This window comes from Rousettus aegyptiacus, unplaced genomic scaffold (genome assembly GCF_014176215.1).
Source record: "Rousettus aegyptiacus isolate mRouAeg1 unplaced genomic scaffold, mRouAeg1.p scaffold_m13_p_5, whole genome shotgun sequence".
NCBI lineage: Eukaryota > Metazoa > Chordata > Mammalia > Chiroptera > Pteropodidae > Rousettus > Rousettus aegyptiacus.
This window is the reverse complement of record NW_023416308.1, coordinates 18,162,589-18,184,656: the sequence shown is the minus strand read 5'-3', so window position 1 is coordinate 18,184,656 and position 22,068 is coordinate 18,162,589. Positions and strand designations below refer to the sequence as shown.

Here is a 22,068-nt window from a genome sequence, read left to right as displayed (position 1 = left end):
GCCAACAGTGTGTCTTTTTGTGCTACTAAGAGATGACATGATAAGAGTGGGAAGAACATAGATTTTGGCAGCAGACCAAACCAACTGTGTGCAGCGCACCAATTCCTTTCCCTGAGCCTCAGTTACTGCATGATAAAAAAAAAAAAAAAAATCACACATCCCATAGCAGATGATAATAAATGAGTAATACAGGATTGCCATAAAGATTAAGCAAGATTATCTATACAAGGTACCTAGCATGATTATATGTTTATTCACTCCTGCCATTATCAACTGGATTTCCCTAAAAGCCACAAAATGGAACCTCTTTATTGGTAAGTACAGATGATGTATTAAAAAACACAATCATAATATGGAAGGCATTCAGAAAAGATCAGTTAAACTGCTTCATTCATCTTTGCCATTATTTCTTTTATCCTGCTCATTATGATATAGTCAAAAGGCAGTACAGTTGGAGTCAGAGAGCACCAGGGTTGACTCTCAGCTGTCCATTTTAAGCTGTGTAATCTTCGAGACTAACCTAATGTCTCTGAGCCTTAGTTTCTTCCTCCATAAAATAAGGACAATATTATGACCTGCTAAATTCATAGAATCATTGGAAGTTCTGAATGACATAAGTATGAAAATGCTTTCTAGTTAATAAACCACCATGCTGACATTAAGTTGCCATTACTGTCACAACTGCTCTTTGTGCAGGTTTATCAACCACATTTGTCCTTGTCATTTTTACCTGTGTCCATTTCCTAGGCCACGGTAAGCCTTGGCTTGGTCTTGCATGCGATTCAGGCTCTGGGCAACAGATAAATATTGTTCATAGTACTTGATAGCTTCCTCGTAGTCACCCAAAGCCTCATAGCAATCCCCCAGGTTGCCGTAGGCCCGGCCCCTGTCGAGTACAGACTCGTTTCCACTTAGCTGCTGCAGCATGGCCAACTGCTGCTCGAAGTAGCCGATGGCTTCTTCCATCACATTCATGTTCATCTTTGTGATGCCCATGTTGCCATAGACCTGGGCTTCTAGACTTGGATCCTTTAGCTTTTGCCCTAGATCCAGCTGCTCTTCATAACACTTGAATGCCATTGTGTATTTCCCAAGGGCCATGTAGACAGCAGCCAGGTGCCCGTGAGCTCTACACTCCCCTGGCAAGTCACTCAGCTCCTGATAGACCTCCAGTTCTTGCGTGTGATAACCCAAGGCCTTGTCATATTTCTGGATCATTCGGTATGCAGTGCCCAGGGCTGCATACGCACTGGCCTCCAGTCTCCTATCTTTTACATGGTGAGCTAAGCCCAGCTGCTGCTCATAAAATTTTATTGCACCATTTATATCTTTTTTACAGATGAATATATCGCCCAGGTTCCCTAGGGCTCGAAATTTAGCCTGGGAATTATTCAGGGACTGAGCTAGGGACAGCAGGTACTTCTGACACTCTTCAGCTTTATTGAAGTTCAGTAGAGCCTTGAATGCTAGGCCCAAGTTGCAGTAAGCTTTTGCTTGGCTCAATTTGTCATGAAGGTCTTTGGCCAGTGCCAGATCCTGCTCATAGTACTTCACCGCCTCCTGGTAGTTTCCAAGGCAGTAATGGGCATAGCCGAGATTGTGGCAGACCTTCCCTTCTCCTTCCATGTCTTGAAGGTCAGGAGAGAGCCGGAGGTACTGTTCATAATAAGGGGCAGCTTGGACATATTCCCCCCGTGAGCAGTGGAAGTTGCCCAGGTTGCTGAGGGCCCGGGCCTCACTCTGGATGTCACGCAGCTCCCGGGCAATGTTCAGGTGGTTCTGATAGTGCTGCAAGGCCCGGTCGTGGGCACCCAAGGCCTGGTAGGCCACAGCAAGGTTCCCATGTGTGGATGCCTGCGAGGCGCGGTCATTCACTTCCATGGAGATCTGTAGCTCCTGCCGGTGGTACTTGACCGCTTGGTCGTACATGCCCAGAGCATTATAGGCATTACCCATATTCCCATAAGCACGGCCCTGGGCAGCATAATCGCTCAGCTCCTGGGCGATGCACAGGTGGGTCTTGTGGAGTTTCAGTGCAGTATCATAATCACCTTTCATCTGGTGTATGATTCCTGAGAAAGAATAAAAGAACAAAAAAGGTTGGAATAACTGATTACCAATTTGGGAAAAAAATGTAATTTGCAACTCGATTTATACTCAAATACAATCCAGATGAATTAAAGAGTTTAAAATAACAGAAGGTAGAATTAAATATTTATTAGCCCTCCAGAGGGGGGATAGCTTTCTGTGTTTCGAAGCAACAACAGCGACAACAAAACATTGACAGATTTGATTACAAAAATAAAACATTTTGTACTTCAAATATATATCTAAAAAGACAAACACAATACTAGAAAGTATATTAAACATACGCGAAAAAATTCAATAGCTATCATTTGTAAAGATTTCACTCGGTTTGATTTAAAAAAATCAAAGTCCCAATTTACTAAAAGAGGCAAAAAACAGTAAGTGTGAGCAGACAACTCACATCCAAGGATATGCATAGAGTAACCAGAGGGGAAAATGCTAATTTATTTTAATAATCAAAGAAATGCAAAATAAAGCAACCCTGAAGTACCATTTTACTTTTGCTATGTTAGCAAAAAAAAAAAATAAATAAATAAATAAACATCTTATACTGATGAGGTTGCCCTGAAATTGGGAAACACATTAACTGCTGGAAGTAAACTGGAACAGCCTTTGGAGAAGCAGTGTGACAAGAACCACGGAGTCTTGCTCAGACCCTGCAATGCTACTCATGGGAATACAGTATTCTAAGGAAATCATCCAACAAATGTAAAAGCTATATCCGTAACCATCTTCACTGTAGTAGTACAGATTAGTGGAAAATCAGAATCATCTTAAATGGCCAACACTAGGGTCATATATCACTTCAATAGAGGATTATGCAGTCGTTTAAAAAATAATTATAAAGTCTAGGCAGGAAAATGGAGGGAAAAGGTTTTCACAATATGTTAAGTAGAAAAAGCAGAAAACAATGCCGCATGCTCCCTGTGACAACTAGGGAAAAAAATGTGTGCACACAGAAGGGATTATGCCAAAAAGAAAAAAAGAAAAAGAAAAGAAAAGAAAAGAAAAGAAAAGAAAAGAAAAGAAAAGAAAAGGAAGGAAGAAGGAAGGAAGGAAGGAAGGAAGGAAGGAAGAAAGAAAGAAAGAAAGAAAGAAAGAAAGAAAGAAAGAAAGAAAGAAAGAAAGAAAGAAAGAAAGACAGACAATTGCCTTGTTAGGTGCTGGGATTTGAATAATTTTTGTTCTAAAATTAATTCTGCTATATGGCTTTTATTGTCAACAATAATAGCAGTTAAAACAACTCTCATAAACTATGCTATAGCTGCTAAGCTATTGTTTTCACATACAGTCCAAAATGAGATATATTATAAAGTAGTTTCAAAAGACAGATATCATAAAAGTAACTTGGGGGATGGCTTTAGGATGAGCCTGGTTCATCCCTGTTGAGGCTGGAGTGAGAGGCACTGGAAAAGGTAGAGAGAATCTAATATGCAAAAAGGTTTTTCTTTGTCCTTGGTTCTGAAAACTCTTCCATGCACCAATGTCCGAGCTTTGCACTAGTGACCAAAAACTGCAAAAGCACAAAAAATCAAAACCACCAAGATGTGTTCTTGTTAAAATGTCTGAAAGAGAGGCACTGAGAAAGCAAGCTATCAAAATCCAGCCTCTGCAATCTGCTTCTCTCTCTGACACCTTTCATTCATTCATTCATTCACTTAAACACTGACCCAGCAAACATGAACTGAGTATTGTGTACTACGCCCTGTGGTAGGCAGCAGGGGTAGAGATAGACATGAAGACAGGAGTTTGCCCTCAGAAAGCGCACAAGGTCGTGAAAGAGACAATCATTAAACAATGGAAGTACACATAATAAATGCTGAAGTGAGATGAGAGAAAAGCACTTCAGGGCCGCTCTTCTGGTCCCCACTTCTTCTCCAGCCTGTTATGGAGGTCTGCCCTGCCACAGGAGTCATGCATATCTCTAGGCTCAGCCATCTCTTTGACACTGACTGGATTTAGGGTACTGGATAAATCATTTAGTCTCTCTGAGCATTTTTTCAGGTCATCTACAAAATGAGGAAAATAACAATCATGATACCAATGTTAAGAGGGTAGTAGTGAGGATCAAATGAAATAATGTGCAAATACACTGTAAACTATAAAGTGAAATTCAAATATTAGTTATTGTTATGCTTCCAGGAAAGGGCACTCTGGAGATAGTAGAGATTAAATAAACTATGGCAATTCTTCTGTGTATTTTCTTATATGAGTAAAATATTTCATAATTTAAAAATAACTAAGAAATCATGGTACTCTATGCAATGCAAAAACATGATACCATTAAAAATGGTGAAGTAGAATTGTATATTTTGACATGGGAAAGATTACAATATATTAATGAGATATGTAGTCATAAAACAGTACATTTATTAAAAACATTAGTAGGATGTGGGTATGTGTTTATATTTATACATATTCATATAGCATAAAATTTATTTAAATGTTAACAGTAGTAATCTTTGAGTAATGGAAGGGCAGTTCTTTTCTTTTTGCTTATCTATATTTTAAGTCTTTTTTTCTATGATAAATGCATAACCCTTAGTCTAATAATTACTGAAGGTGTTTTTGAAACTCTAATCCAATAAGTAGAGTAATATTCCTAGGGGATTGGGTCTGGTCACTTCCCTGTGTTGGAGAAGTCACCAGCATCCTAGATGATTGGTCAGAGTTTTTCAGAACCTGTCTCAATATTAGAAAATCTAAGCTGCCCAAGAAGTAATACCTTAGCATCACCTGGAACCCTTTTAATGCTGAAAAATTATTAATGACAGAAACATTTCAGTTCTAAAGACCTGTATTTGTCTTGTACCCTTACACTGTTTTTATCTAAAGAGAAAAATTTTATATTTAAATTTTCAGGTATCCTTAGAGAAAGTGAACCATTTATTCCCGCTCTCCTCAGCTTCTGTTTTTCTGAAATGAGGGTCGAAACGTGTGCCCAGCCTTGAGTCCATAGTTAGGGAAAAAGCCAGAGCTGGAGAACGCAGCAGTAATGCCTGCATCTCCCTCAGAGCACTTTTTCTCCCAGTAATGTCTTTGATATCTTTCCCCACAGCTTTTGAGTTTCATTACATTGATTTTTAAGCCAATATGATCAATAGTTGATTGCTAAGATGATGCTGAGAGGAAGCAGGCAGTGTGAGACCTTCAAAGACAGTAATAAGAGGAAGCGTGGAGTTTTTGCCTACTTGCTACCACGAAAGACACAAGTCTCCTTGCTAGCCTCCCACCCTCCCTATTGGTACCCTATCATACAGGAAGCTGGCTAAGTATCTAGAACACACACTATAATGGAAAAGGAACAAAACTTTAACTCAGAAGTCCTGCTTTACAAGCCTGGCTCCCACTTATTCACTTAAATATCTTTGAGACAGTCACTTTATGTCTCGGAGCTTTTCTTTCTTTTAATAGAAAACTTTTTGGTGATTTTTGCCTTATTATTTATAAGATGAGCTCATAATCATCTTGAAGAAATGGTATGAGAAACATAATAGTGTATATCAATGAAACTTTGTACACTATAGCCTGCTGTCTAAACATGGAGTGAGCAGTATTTACAGAGTGAGAGAAAGGAAAAGGAATTCTATATCTCTTACTCTCATAGCCTTAACAGGCTGGCCTACTTAATAGGGAGCAGTTGGGATGATAATGGCTACCCAGGGTTCAACGATTTGTGAAAGAAACTACCTGCTGGTTATGGCAAAATGATCTGACCCCCAGCCGGCTTTGCCCAGGCACTCTCCTTTTCTCCTCCCCTTCCTCCTCATCTGACATTTCCAAGGGTCTATAAAGAATCAGAGGAAGATTCTCAAAACAAAGACTTCTGGACACAGGCAAAGGTAAGGAAGATGGACCTGGCCTAGTGGGATTTTTTTCATCTGCCCTGTGTCTCTACTGTCCCAGCAGCTGCCAGCCTGGGGAATTCTGAACGGAACATTACACACTCTTGGCAGCCTTTCTCTTTGTTGAGGCAACATAAAAGCGGCCCTATGAGCTGCCAGCAGAGTGACTGCACATGCTGAGGAGATAATCTGCAGATCCTCCTTTGCTTTCAAGACCACAGCTTGATTTTCTAGGGCCATCACTCAGATGAAGACTTACAGAGGGCCTGTCAGCAGGGGTGTGCTAGGTGACAACAGTGCTGCAGGGAAGGGAATTAAATGAAGATTAGTGGGGCAGAAGAACACGCAAAGCCCGAGTTCTCACAAGGGCGTGTGGAGCAAAGACACGTGGTTATAGATTTATACATCAGCACAGTAGGCCTCTACCTATGTGTCAGGAGTCGTCACTGCCATGGGAATTAACATCACCTCCTTCAAAGAGCTGTTGTAGGCGCCAATAAGATGCTTACTAGAAGGTAGCACAAGTGCCTGGGACGTAGTAAGTGCTCAATTATTTTGCTTTTACTATTGCCCATTACCAGCAAAGACCAAGAGAGGTGTGAACAGGCCAAGCCAAGCAGAAGAATTTCTGCTGAAACGAAAACATTTAGTATTTTAGCTGTGAATTCTGGCTACTTTTTCTCTTGTGAATTCTCTGAAAGTAGGGCCTCAGTGAGACTCCACAAATAATAGAAGTACTCTTCTCACTTATTGAAAATATTATTGTCCTGATTATTAATAGTGCACAATCCAAATGCCTGTTTTCAAACAGGTTGAGTTCTGCTCCATCCTAGCCAAAGCACCAGCTATTCTCAGAAGAAACATAAGGTTTGGGAAATAGAAGAAGCCCTCCCATAGGCTCACTTTATAAAGGACATGACCTGGGCCCATTGAGAGGACGTGAGCTAGTGGCAGAGCTGACGGAGGGACTCTTGACCCACAAGCCCTCAGCTGTACCAGCATATCTGCTGTCAAGATGAAGAAACTGTTATTAGACTCACTAGGTATAACATGAAGCAGTAGTTGTATTCTCATCTGCTAGAAATACATATGGGAGTATTTACAAATGAAATGACATGATGTTTACAATTTCCTTTAAAATACTCTAGTAGGGGGGAGGAGGCGGGTGTATAAGTGCATGCATGCACGTGTGCATATGCATGCACGTGTGCGTTTATAAAAAATGGATGAAACAAAATTAGCAAAATGTTGATAATTGGGTTATCAGTGTGCGGGTTCATTACACTATTCTCTCCATGTGCGTGTGTAAATTCTCATAACAGGAAGTTAAATCAAATAATAAAATACGTAGAGAGCCGTACTGTGTGTTCTTCTGTAGCCCCTTTTGGATCAGGAAACTCTTCCTCATAGCTAAGTCCAGAAGTGGATGTTTGAGTTCATTTTTAAGTCTTTGGGACTTCAGAAGAGAAAGAAATAAGCTGGTCCCCAGCCTCTGTAGGTATACCAGCCTCCAGATTCTTCTCCAGGCTGGGGGCTGGACATGTGTAGACTGAAAACAACAGAGTGCTTTGTCTCACTGCTTTATCTGTAATCATGATATTTAGTTTTACCTTTAATTTCAAAGTGATCTTAAAGGACTGGATGATATTTTGTCTATCAAACAGGCATGGTGGGATCGTATGGTAAAAACAGCTGAGAACACCTGCTCCTCAAAAGCAGCACTGCGTATTCTCACTGTCCCTCCCAATCTTCCTCCTCACCGGGAGGAGTGGCCCCAGCTTCCCCAGGGCATCCATCATCCCAACTCTAGACATCTTTAGGTTCCCCGGATCCTCTCTCTCAAGTTCCCGCGGAGAGTTCCTATACAGCGTACCTAAAAGTTCGGAGTGAGGAGGAGGGGGCAGACCTGGTTACTAAACAGATGGCTAGAATCTAAGCGCTCTGTATTAGAAAGGCAACCACTGGATGTTTTCATCTAACTCATTTTCCAGTTACTATTTATGTACCTAAAGCCAAGCCTCCATTATTTTTACCCAGGGAAACCCAACAGCAAAGGTACAGATACTTTCAAATGGCAGAAATTCCAAACTTACTTACATAATTTCAGCTACAAGCAGCTTTTCCTGAGAACTTGTGCCTGACTCTCTACCTGACAGTCTCATTCACACTTCAGAAGAGTCTTATGAGGTCAATATTGTGGTCTCAGAGACCCAAAAGACTCAAAAACTTATTCTGGCCCACACAGCTATAAGTGGCAGGACTGATATTGGAGCCTAAGGCTCTTCTGCCTGAGGAGCCGATGCCCTTTCACCTGCTCCCTTTCTAGAATGAAACTGGAATGCCTTCTAGTGAAAGGTGGTCATGATTTGACATCCATTTCTTCATTAACATTGGTATACTGTCATGGCAAACCAACCTTTTGGCATCTGTATATGAACAGACTGATGGTCTGGCTAAATTTGTATCTAGAGTGAAAAAGTACACATTAGAGACCAGAAAATCCTAAGGAATGTACAAGGAGAAGGCAGATGTAATCATCTGTGTGGGCACCACCTCCTGGGCCTTCACAAGTCTCTTCTGCTGTTGTTTATCTTAATTACATCTGTCTACTTTATCTACCAAACCCACCAGGCTCTTCCTGTTCCTCCAAAGGATAAATGAAGTTAAAAGCCTGTTATCTTCTTTCGCTTCAACAGCGATTCAGGACATTGAGAGTTCAGTGGCACTTCTGCCCCCAGATCCCAATTGTCCTTGCCTTCCCTTTCTATTCTAAGGAGCCCACTGTGTCAAGGTTGAGGAACCCATGCATGTGTCACCGCTCCCTCCCACAAACCTATTGGAGACTACCCGTCTCCCCACCCTCCTAGCTTCACTTTCGTATAATTGACAAATAAAATTGTATATATTTAAAGTCTACAATATGATGATTTGATATACATTAAGAAGTGATTGCCACAATCAAGTTAATTAACACACCAATCATCTTTTGTGGTGAAAATGTTTAATATCTACTCTCAGCAAATTTCAAACATATGTCTTATTAACTATAGCCACCCTGCTGTACTTTAGAACCCAGACCTCTCTCATTTTATAACCAAACTTGAAGGAAATAAAATATAGTTGAGATAAGGAGCCCCAAATTGCTCAATCTCTGGCCTTCGAAGCTCCCCTTATGCTGGATAGAGGCAGAGTTAGTTCCTCTGCAGTCCCCTCCTGCTATTGTCCTAAAAATCTGGGCTGAATGACAGTGACAAGAAGCCCAGTGGAGCCCAGATATTTTACTGCCTTCATACATTGTTCCACGTTCTACTTCCCTCGGATAGTTAAAAACAAGACTGCAGGTGAACAGCTCAGAAATTCCCTGGGCCTGTACAGCTGTAAATCCTCAGTTGGTAGGGAAGATTAATTGTGCCATGAAGTAGGGGAAGCAATAATTAAACCTATTAAAAAGGAGATGGCTGGAGAGGGGCACTCTGGAGATGGATGATGAGGTAGGAAGTACTAGGTACAGTCATCCCTAATGGCTGTGGCCAGGCCACTGTGAGAGAACTTGGTGGGAAGCCCAGAGCAGAGTGAAAAATATGCTGGGCTTGCCTGGCCAAGCCCTGCCATTAGTCACTGTTTGGAAAAGGCAAAGTGTGCCTGGTTTTCATTCTGGATCACAATAAGAAGTGGGAGGCACCCTCATAAGTTAACAATGCAGAGAATGTTACAGGGAGTTCATTTCGATATGAAATAAACAGTTCTTTTGTTTCAAGGCATGGAGTAGAATCACTGAAATGCAGAGATAGCTGTTTCTGCTCCTCCCTTGAGCTGAGCCTCTAAAAACCAGACCAGTTCCACCTCCCTGGAGCACCTTCTAAGGGCCCCTGTGGCCTGCAGAGTAAAGTACAGACCAATTAAAATGCATTTATGAGCTTTCCGGACCAAGCTCCAACCTAGTCGTTCCTACCCCATGCTCCCTATGCCATGCCAACAACGAAGACATCCCACTCACCCTGGGATCCACTCAATACCACCCTGCCTTGTATGCCTGACCTTCTCATCTCATTTACATGGCTTGGACTGCCTTTCTCCCCCATATGTGGCAGACTTTATTAATGACCTACGCTCTCTGGTTCTCTTCTATGATCAGATATGTATTTCTCTACTCAGAAGTTAGATGTGCCCAATGAAATGTGAGTAGAAGTGATTTTACTTTCAGACAGAAGCATTTAAGAGCTGGAGTACAATATTCCATGCTCTCTTTTCCCCTGCCTCATTGACTGAGGAAGCTATGTGTTCCAGATGGTGTCGTTATAGGAAGATGGAGTCATGGCAGGTCCGGATTAGTGACCTGCCCCTGCAGGTTACATGACCCTGTGGCAGGCTTTGTATGATTATAATACTTGTTTGGGACCACTAAGATTTGTGGGCTCTTGTTACTGCACCAGACCCAAGCACATCTTGATGGATATGCCATCCAATATCAAACCTCCAAGCCCTTGTCATAACCTACAATTTCAGACTGTCCTAACAAAACCTGTGTGAGGGGAGAGGCACCTTTTAACAGACATTTTCCAAAGGGCTTTTAAGTCATCCACATTTCTGGATGTTCTAAATTCTAGCCCTGGATCGAGTGAGACCACTAAAATCTATAAAGTTAAACCAAATTACCTTGGACCACACAGAACTGGCTTTAATGAATTGAGGTTTAATCTCAATACTCTAGGATTCGTTGATTTGTTTTTGAGTCAAGTTTGCTATTAGAAAAAGCATACTAAAATCTATTATAATCTTTACTGTTAAAATTTCATTGATACTACATATTTTGTTACCAAAATCCCTTGTGCAAAATCTCTCTTGAGAAATTTCTTTTAGAGTTCAGCTTTCCTTCCCCGAGGAATTCTACGCTCCTATCTTTTGGGTAATGAGAATTATGTGTTACCCTTTTTGCTTTGGCCACCAGGAAGCTCTGACTCAAATATGAAACTCTATTATAACAACTAAATTAGCCTTTATGGGTTGCATATTTGGGCTCTTTTCCTTGATCTTGGTTTCCTATTTTCAGTTGTATTTTTCTGATCTTGATTTTCTATTTCTATTATATCATCATAAGCTAAGTAAAATCCTTTATGGAATGAAACAAGTTATAAAGAAGCAAGCAATCAAAAAATCGTTTTACATCTGTTATATGTTCAATTGACTTTGCCTTGGTAAACTGCCTACCCGCTTAGTCTGCCACCTCTTGACTCTGCTGCAACTTGTTTCATGGGTTCTGTTCTATCAGCTTTAATAACCCAGAAGTATCAGTTACTTGGAGATAGGGTTTATGGTTGAAAGGTACTGTGACAAGAATTGGAGGTTCGCTATTGCTAGCTTTACTATTTCACTGTCTGGTGCTTTTAGGGAAATACTACTTCTCCCAGCCTTAAGTTTTCATGTAACTCCATTTTCTAAGGCAGGGGTCCCCAAACCCCAGGCCACATAGCAGGAGGCGGGCAGCAGGGGAGATAGCGAAGCTTCATCTGTGTTTACAGCTGTTCCCCAGCGCTAGCATCACCGCCTCAGCTCCACCTCAGATTATCAGGCATTACAGTCTCATAGGAGCACTAGTCTCTGGTGCCAAAAAGGCTGGGGACTGCTTTTCTAGGGTATTGGTATTATTCCAACAGCTTCAATAAACATAGTCCTTGATATTGCAAATAACAAAATGAAAATATGCTACTCCCTCTAGCATTATTTCACTACAGGATGGAATTTACTCTAAGTCTTAGATGCCTTCATATTTCCAAAGCGAGTACACCAAGGGGAATGTGATAACAGATCATCTCATCTAAGGAGAGTGAAAAATTGTAAGCTCTGAGATTATAGCCAAACTCTGCATGTGATGTGAGAATGGGGCCCATTTCCTTAAGGGTCTTAGTATGTGCAAGTGGTGGGCCATTTTTGGTTATCAAGTATCTGAGGGCCCACAGTGGTAGGTTGTAGGTGGGGTCAGGAGTACCAAATAGCCTGTACCACATGGGAAAGTCCTGTACAATAAGGAACCATCATACCCCCAAGTGCCAATAGACCACACTGAGGAACACTGGGTGCTCTGAGGTGATTTTATACCCTGTCACTAATAACTTGAAAGAAAAAAAAAAAAAACTTCATATCTATACTGTCATCCAGCTGAAGTTGTTAAAATAAATCATCAAAGCTTATTAATTGGGGAGTCTTTTGGCTGGTATCCAATAATTTAAGCAAAAGACTGAGAAACAGGAAAACTTAATTTTAAAATCTGGCTTACTGACTGATTGCCTTCACCAGTTTCTTACCTGTGAAATGAGATTCACTGAGACGGTAAATTAAGACACCTATATATAGGTTTCCTCACAATTTCATTAAGATAAATAAGAAAGAGGAGAACCCTTCCTAAATAATAAAAATAGTAGTAGCAGAAATAATAATGACACTGATAGACAAAATGCTCCTTGGTGATCTCATTTAATACCATGACACCAAGATCCAACTGTGTGACTCCCAAATATGCAATTCCAACTCAGAGCTCTCTCCTAAATTTTAGTCTCATAAATCTAACTGCCTACTGGATATACCTCAGATAACCTAAAACTCAATCTTTCCAAAAATGTTTGTGAATTGTTCAGCAGAATTAAATCTAACATTTTATGGCACTTGTCAGTTTTCAGAGGCTTTGGGCCTCCATTCTCTTATTTGACAAAGGCAGGGTGGCTGGGTTTGCTGTTGAAGACACTGATAAATTCCACACAGTCACTATGTTACAGAGCTAGGACCTGAACTCAATACTACCACCTCCCAAGCCCAGCATTTTCCTCCCAGGTTACTTTGCCCCTTTGAGAGCCTGAGGCAGCAATTGCTGCAGAATTCAGCTGTGCAATCTGGGGTGAGAACGAAGCCCATCCCCCAGGGCCACATCATTCTGTCAGCCCAGAGCGGGATGAGAGGATGGCATGGTCTGCCCAGACCAACAGGGAGCCTTGGAAACAGGCAGGGAAAGGGAGGAGGATCAGAAGAGCTGGCCAAAAGAACAGCCCTTCAAAATGATTTCACTTTGCAAATTCAATTGCAAAGACAGATGGATTTTCCAGCAAGGCTGGAGAGAAAATTATGAAATCTGCTTTCTCAAGGCAATCAGGTTTCAAAAGCTTCATTTTAAAAATTCATACTGGATAGAAAACTCAAACTCTATGACTGTGTGAAGTGTTCTAGCTAGATTAAGCATAATGCTATCAAAACAAGTGATTCATATATTCTGCTCATTTTTATATTAGTACATGGGCTTTTGGTTAGGGCAATTTCAAAAACATGGAAAAGAGCAAAATGGGATTGAAACTGTGAATCTATTTACTGCTTTCAGTTTTTATTCTATTTCTGTTTAATTGAGAGGGATTTACTTAGGAAATTAGAGGCTCCTGAGGCTGCTTACTCATGCACGACATAGAGATGATATTTGAACATGTCTTCCTAGAAAGCTCTTAGTGACCTGCTTTAAATCTATAACTCCATTTACATCCTTCACTCAAGTTGTGGACTCATAGGATCCAAGAAACCTGTAGAAATCACCTAAACTCGGGATTCCTAAAACATTTGTTAGTTCTTGACACATCTTAACCCTGCTAATTCAGGGAGGGGTGGGTCCCTGTCTGTCTATTCTGCCAGACCACCCACTTGTCCATTTATACTCCTATCTCCAGCCAACCACGTCTTCTATACAAATTTAAATAAAGGAACCATCTAATCGCTCCTGCTCTGAGCATATACAGTAATGCTAATACAGAATGCCATTGGTGCCAAGACCCAGAGCAGAAAACTTTAATGCTTCTGTGGCTTTCTTTTTGTCCTCTTGGTGTGCATTATTGAGATTCTATAATACATCAAAGTTGAACATAATCTCAAAAATATTTTTTCAATTATAAAAATAATACATGTTAAAAAAAAAATGCTCTGGCACACAGCAAAGTTTGGTTCACCCAACACTCATTTTCAACTTCCTCCTTCTCTCCTTTGCTGCCTTTGGCTATGGGCTGCAAAGCTAAATATTCACTCTACCAGCTTCTCTGCAGTCAGGATTCGTCAACTGACATTTCTGTGGTCAATGGACCAATGCAGAACTCTGCTGGCATTTTAAGGAAAGCTTTTGCTTTTCTGATAAATGGATAAAGAAGCAGCTGGCTCAGCATCCCTTGCTTCTCCTGATTTGAACAAGTCATAAGCCTGGAGCTTCAGCAGCCATCATGTAACCGTGAGACATAAGTGATTAGTATGAGAAAGGCCAAGAGAATCGCAGAGTAGGCCTTGTTATCCTTAACCTCTATTCAATGTCAAGTGCCTCACACTGTGAGAAAAATAAGCCCCTATTTGTTTAAGCCATTGTAAATTAGATTTTCTGTTTCTTAGCCAAAGGATTACTGTTACTATATTCAATACAGAAAATAAGAAATATAGGAAAATTCTATCTATCTATCTATCTTCATTACTCGCTAAGAAAATCATGACTAACCTTTTAGTATAGTTCCTGATAATTTGTTTTTGTGTTGGTATGGATTGTTTTGTTTATATTATTGAGATCACATTAAATGTACTGATTTTTAAATATAATTAAAAGAAGACCAGACTCTTAAAGGAATAATAATAAAAAAGATTTTGATGACAGCTATCTGCCATTAGCTCTTTGCTTAGAATTAGGTCATTCAGTATGGGTCTACAAGATATAGACAAATCATCTCTTGTCTTGATAGTTTCCTGGTAATGAAAATGGTCATTATGTTGCTCTCTATAGCTTTGTTTTGTAGAATAAAAAAATGTTTTTAGTTCAGCAGTTCTTCTAATAGTTTTACATTGTTTTCACAATGTAAAAATAACTAAGCCGTTCTTATGAAGTGCTAGGACAGAACTATACCAGTGTGGCTTTCAGAGGTATCACACTATACAAGAGATTTCACTTGAAAATGAGGAGTGAAAGGTGTGGCAAAAGAAACACACTTTAAGTATCAGTCGAGGAGTCAAAGGCAACTCACAGACAGGTACATGACAGGTTCGAACTTCTCCTGTCAGCTGAAGCTACCTTACAACACACCAGCCAAATGAAATGTTTAAGCAAGAAGAGAAAAAGAAGGCCTCGAACCCTATACTAATACTTCCTAATTCTTGTCTTCAACTCTTCTTTTCTTCTATATTCTATAGAACTTATTCTCCACTTCATTGATTCAGTTTCCCACTTTATCAGTTCAGCTCAGTTCTAACTTTATTACAGATTCCACATTTTTAGTTTCCTTACAATTCGCCCTTCTTCTTTATCTGATCCCTTTCTCCCCACTGAGCTTGCTCTTTATAATCTTCTACTTCTATTTCATGTCTTTTTGCATCTATTAAGGATGCCAAACTTGTATACACATTTTCTTGGCTCCTGTAGTAAACAATTTTTAAAGTTCTGCTTCTCTTCTCAGAATCAATGTTGCCTTTCCCCTATTCTGTAGTAAATTTTCATTTATCTTATTTTTTCCTGTTTGACCTTCAAAAAAACAAGCTGTATTTAATATGTACTCATAAATAAAGTACATGGTTTGTGCTCCAGTGGGATCTGGCTCCATTCTCCATGTGCCTGGGGGCTAGCCAAATCTGGGTCTCAGACCTATGGCTAGATGACAGAATGATGTTGTATAGAGTGCCTTGCTCAATTTTTGATGTATAATAATATCCGTTTTTAATAGCTAAAATCATTGACTTAACTATGTTCCAGGCACTGTTCTAGGCATTTTACATGTGTTAATGTAATTCTCACAAGAGCTGTGAGTTAAGTACAGCTGACTCTTGAACAACAGGAGGTTAGAGGTGCCAATCCCTTGCACGGTCAAAAACCCACAAATAACTTTTGACTCCTTCAAAACTTAAATACAGTTGTCCCTCAGTATCCCTGGGAGATTGGTTCTAGGACCCCCTGCAAATACTAGAATCTGCGACACTCACATCCCTGTTATAAAATAGTGTAGAATAAGGCATATAGTCCACCCTCAGTTTCCAGGGATTCTCAAATGAGGTCGAGAATACCACTTTTTGATCTAAGTTGGTTGAATCTATGGATGTGAAACCCAGGGATATGGAAGGGTAACTGTATATTTATTGATAAAAATCCACATATACATGGACCTGCTCAGTTCAAACCCATGTTGTTTAAGAGTAAGCTGTACTATAATTATCTGAGTGTTGCAGAAGAGTCAGAGAGGTTAAGGAACAAGCCCGAAGCCACATCACTAGAAAGTAGCAAGTTCAGATTTAAACCCAGGAAGTCTGACTCTAAAATTTTAGAACTTAACCAATATATTTGATAGCATTTAATGGCATCTGGTCAATAAATCAAGCTTCTGTAAGCAGGAGATAGGTAGAGAAAGCTACCTGAATCTGAGGAGGCATATTTATGCCCAATGACTTCTAAATCATCTCTAGATTGTTCACCTGAGATCTAGCCATTGGTCCTCAGTTGTCTCTTTATCAAGAGTGAGTGGGGGTTGGGGGAAGTACTTCTTTAGGACAAAGTCCTTTAGGTTTCCCAATATTAAAATGATGGATTCTAAACTACTTATTCAACCTCATCTTCCATGTCTCGCCAGTGTGAACCCTTCACTCCAGCTAACTCTCTCCTCTGTGTTCTTCAAAGGAATAAACTGAATACATTGCACACCCTAGAGAAATAATAACAGTGGCAATTACAATGACTGACTGCTACATAGATCCTGCCTCCAAAGAGTACACCACACTCTCATCTCTCTTTCCTTTATCTTTACACTATTACTCGGAGCGATGCAAAGTTATTAATCATTCATTTTCCAGATGAAGAAATTGAAGTACAAAGGGGAGCAACCTACCCAAAGTCAGACAGCTGGTTACTGTTAGCATGTACCTGTTTCCTTTCTCACCTCCTTAGCATCAGATCCTGTGAGCCCCCCAGAGTGAAAAATAGCGATTTATCAATCTCTGCTGGCTTGGACATAATTTGCTAAAATGCTTTTAACTTTCTTTCAGCAAATATTTACTGTAGTGCCGTAGTGGGCATCAGGGATAAGAAACGATAAATACAAGGCGCCTGCTCACGACCTGATGGGGAGGCATGATCGCAACACAGGGTAATAGGTGTAGGAACGGAGGTGACACAAACGATACGCAAAGCCTTCTAGCCAGTAGGTGCGCACTATTAATGAGCACTGATGTTGCCAAATGCTCTTCTAGGTGGAGAGAAAAAAAAGAAAAAGAAAGCTTTTACACCTTGAACTTTGCTAACACACAACAGTATAAATCAATACTGTGTAGGCTTACAACAAGAGGATTCATATTTCTATTTATGATGTGCTTTTCATCTGAAATAGTTCATAAGGTCTATTTGAAAAAAAGGATTATCACCAATCATTAATAAGACAGGTTAATTGGCTTAATAATGGTTTAAAAAAATCATTAATGGAATTTATTCAGCATAAAAATATGTTCATGAGTAATTCACAAATGCTTTAAACATACTCATCCATTAAATTAAAAAATGTTGGATAGCTTATTACAAAAAAACTGGGTAAGAGACAAAAGGGTGAGTTTTCTTTTATGAGGTATCTGCATAAATTAGGTGAAAAAAATACTACACTAGGGGCTCAGAGACTGCACATACCCATCCACAATCCTTAGAGGATCTGCAGAAATGGAAATTAGAAAGCAGCAAAGTCACTACTATATTCTCTATTACTGAAAGACACTGTACTCCTGAGGCAAAAAAAAAAAAAAACAAGCAACATATGAAACAAGAGAAAATATTTTGGTCCTAGAGTGAATTGGAGAGGAGTGGAGAGAGAGAATGAGTTTGGCTATTTGTCCTAGCAGATGTGAAATGATACAGCAGCACTGCGTAGCTTCTACATCGACCAGAGTCCTCCAGTTTCTGCAGTAATAAACATCTCATCCTGGTAACAGTTCCTATTCCACATGGTGCTAGGGGTTACCAGTGAAGGACAAGCATGATTCCCCAAAAGAAGAAGTGGTCTTTCCTTAATATAATGAATTAATCTGATCATGAAATTGTTCAACCTTATTATTGTACTGGACCCCGTATATATCATTAAGATGGCTCAAAATCACAAGTATAACTATAGTTGGGTTTGACCATGGAGAACAATGTGTTTCCAGTGTTTTGTAACCCAATTGTAACCCAGCATGTCCAGCCTCTTGTGGTATCTGAGGTTAATCCATGCTCCACATTCCTCTTCAAGGCCTGCTCTCTGTAATAGGTCACTTAAATACAGAGCGACTTCAATCTAAGGAGGTACAGAGACAGTATTTTCACAGAAATAATGGCAGTTCTCAAGGCCTGTTGGCCTGAAGAGTCACTCTCTAGTCAATACTATGTAAATTTAGATTGAAAAAGGAAAGTTTCTATGCCTTACCCTTCCAGTGAGAAAGGCTGCCACCATGTAAACACAGGGGCACCAAAAAATAATCGTCTAGTTTTGTGTTTTCTGAACCTTGCTCCACAGAGTAGCTATGCTCCATAAGATGCTAATTGATGTCTTGAGATATATGTGTCTTCTGTGGTCAAACGCTGTGAAACGCTGGGTTAAACAAAGTTAATACAAGATTTCTCAGAGCCTTTCATATGCTAATGTTCAGGATGAATTTCCTAGAGGGGGATCTAGTACCCCAAATTATTTCATCACAGAGAGATAGTCTTATCCACATGCCCCAGAAAAGGGATTCTATTTTTTAAATTCAGCCAATTTAAAAAATATTCTAACAAAGTGAAACCCTTATTGCTTAGATTGATTTTTAAATGGTCTGATATCACTATAGTTATTACAAAGTCAAGCCCTATTAAAAATATCTGTTACTAACAAGAAGAACCGATGGGTCACTATACCTAGGAGACACAGAAATAAAGGAGGTAAGGTCACAACTTTTCTCTAGGCCGGATTGGGAAACACTCACTGTCGAGACAGAATCAGTTGTTTGGCTGGGGTTTTGATATATGAGAATATTTACAATTGAGGAGTTCTAAGAAGCACACTACATTATCTCACTGAGTACAGAAATAGCCTAAGGAATATTGTATTACGCCTACCTCAAAGTGGGGTTTTTAGTATCTTTTAAAGTAGAAAATCGTAGCAACAAACAACAAACCTCCCCTAACCCTTGTTCCCCCCACAGTAATAAAGATAGGCTTTCTTCAAGGTGTGTCTAGGTGTATACTGTCCAGTGTAGCGGCCACTGGCCACGTGTGTCTACTGAGCCTTTGAAACTTGGCTAGTCCACACTCAGATGTGCTGTCATATAAAATATATTCAGAATTCCAAAGACTTAGTATGAAAAAGTATGTAAAATATGCTATTAATTTTCATATTATGTGTTGAAATGATAACGTTTATGTATTGAGTTAAATAAAATATATTATTAAATTAATTTCACCTTTTTTTCTATCTTTTAAAATGTGGCCACTAGAGAATTTAAATTATATATTTGGCTCACATTATCTTTCTATTGAACAGTGCTGCATAAGACCATTTCACTACACTTTAAGACTGTGAGCTCCGTGAGGCAAATGACCTTACCTTCTTTATTCCTACAGCCCCAGAGCTTAGCTCAGTGTCTGGCTCACATCAGAGTTTTCAAAAGTCTTTGTTGAACTAACTTGAATCCCCAGGGATTGACTCTAGGGCTAGATCCTCCTTCTTATTAGTCAGTGTGGCAAAAAGAAAAGAACATGAACTGTTTGGCATTATTTTAAGTTGAACTGCAGCTCCAGCAAATTTCTTACTTTCTCTGAATCTGAATTTGCTCACCTAAGAAACAGGGTAAGGTGAGGATTAAGTGAAACATACAGCTAACTCCTGTCACCAAATGATGGATCAGGATTAGAACTTTGGATTCTACTTTCAACATTGCTGTGCTTAATACTGAGATCCACCTGCAGACCTACACACAAGATTTTAACTGGTGACTGAAGATGAGGGCCAGGCTGTGTGAGTAGTAAGATAAATGAACTACACTCATCATAAAGATTGTAAAAGACGCCTATCTGACTTTAGACATTCAGCCAGATCTGGATGGTCATAATCAATCTCTCTCACCCTGAACACAATGTGATTATTGCATGTAACAATGCATCAATGCCTGCCACTACTCTGGCATTCTCAATGCCGGCAAACTCAAAGTCAACCCATGCAAAAATGAACTAAGTCAGGTGAGCTGTTCCTGGTGAAGGTTCTGTCAAACAATGCCAAATGGAGAGACATTTAGTTTGTAAACCAGTGGGTCTCAACATTGGAGTATATATTAGAATCATCCACAGAGTCTTTAAAAGTCTCAGTGCTAGGCCCAGACCCCAGACCAATTAAATCAGAATCTTTAAGGGTGGGTGCTGCTATGGTCTGAACGTTTGTATCCCTACAACATTCATATGTTGAAACCCTAACCCCCAAAGGTGATGGTATTAGTAGGTGGGGCCCTAGGGAGGTGATCAGGTCATGAAGGTGGAGCCCTCATGAATGGGATCAGTGCTTCTATAAAAGAAGCTCCAGAGAGATCCCCAGCCCCTTCAGCCATGACCTGGAAGAGGGTCACTAACCCTCACTCCAGCCATGCTGGTACCTTCATCTGACTTCCTGTAAGCAATACATTTCTGCTGTTTATAAGACACCCAGGGGGTGGCTCCATAGTGTATGGTTAGCTCATCTGCTTTACACGCAGAAGGTCCTGGGTTTGTGCCCCAGGTGGAGCCACGGACAATACCCCGGGGGGTGCCAGGCCCAGGGTGCATGCCTCAAGCGCGTGGGAGGAGACGCCCCACCTTCAGAGATCCAGTTCTTAAAAAAAAAGGGAGGTGGCAATATCAAAATCTGTAGGTCAGAGGTGGAAGTGGGGGAGGGGAGAATTTAAAGAGGCGGGGAGAAAGACATCCAGTCTCTGGAATTTTGTTATGGCAGCCTGAACACACTAAGACAGTGGGCAGCAGTGTTTTGTAATGCTCCCTAGGCAATTCTAAAACACAGCCAAGGCCGAAGTTCACTGTGGCAATCCCCTTCTCACTCTAGTACGTTCTGGAACACTTAGAAAGAGCAGGGGCTCTGAGAGCAGGGAGCTATCTGAGCTCTAGCATTTCCTGGCGGTGTGATCTCTGGCAAGTTAACTACCTTCCCGAGTAACACTATTGATCCCGCCATCACTAGGTGTGGCTGTGGTGAGGATAAAGGGAATGTGATCACCTATGCCGAGTGACTGACACAAATTGGGGGCTTAAGGAAAGGCAGTTGCTATCATTATCACTATTTCCCTCACCTCAGGGGAAATGACTCCTGAGTGTGGTAAGGTCAATATCACTTTCTCCTGTGTTCATGCTACACTGGTAGGGGAGATGACACACGGTAAAGTACTCTGCAGACCAGGTCTTCTCAAACCTTAATGCACATAAGAATCCCAGGGGGCCTTGGGTGATTTCTTAGGTCTGAGGTGGGGCTGAGAGTCTGTATTTCTAATAAGCTCCCAAGAGATGAGAAGCAACGGATCCATGAGCCACACTTTGAGTACCAAGACTATCAATGCTTTGTAAAGCTCTTTGTAGAAGTAAAGCACTACTAATTTCCTTAACATACTCTGGAAAAAAATATCACCATGTTACCTACTCTCTTGAATCTCTGAAATATTTCTATTTTGGTGGACTTTATATCAAGTTTAACACCAACAAAGGAACCAGCCTATATCAGAGATCCTATATGAAAAATCTGAGATTCAGGTTCATGTTTTTCAGCTTGAACTCTTCCTTTTGCTATTAGTCAACATCTGATTCAACTGAATAAATACACATCAGAATCACAAGAGTGTAAAAAGTACATTTGTCCTCCTTTTCCCTAAGAATTAAAGATATTTCTTCCTTTGTTTGTTCCAGAGGAAATGCAGAAGATCCATTCATTACAACTGCCAAGGAGCTTTGTGCTTCTTTCATCACTTTAGGAAAATAACAATAATCCATCTCTGATGCTTCAGAAACTTCTCTAGTTTTATCTTCATAACAGTGGTGTTTCTCAACATCAACGGTTTTCTTTTAGCATAATAATCTTAGTCCTGTGTGTGCTCTATCAGAATGATAGTGGAATTTTTGTTTTAT

At 40.2% G+C, this 22,068-nt stretch overlaps 1 protein-coding gene across 4 annotated transcripts in view; it reads right to left on the bottom strand.

Moving 5' to 3' along the window:
• The window catches only part of TTC28 (tetratricopeptide repeat domain 28), a 609,862-nt gene that overhangs the window by 109,195 nt on the left and 478,599 nt on the right, over positions 1-22,068 (bottom strand). For all 4 annotated transcript variants that reach the window (XM_036220513.1, XM_036220511.1, XM_036220512.1 and 1 more), the window contains one exon: positions 731-2,072. In XM_036220513.1, coding sequence (XP_036076406.1) covers positions 731-2,072 — 1,342 coding nt within the window. The remainder of the gene's footprint in view (positions 1-730; positions 2,073-22,068) is intronic.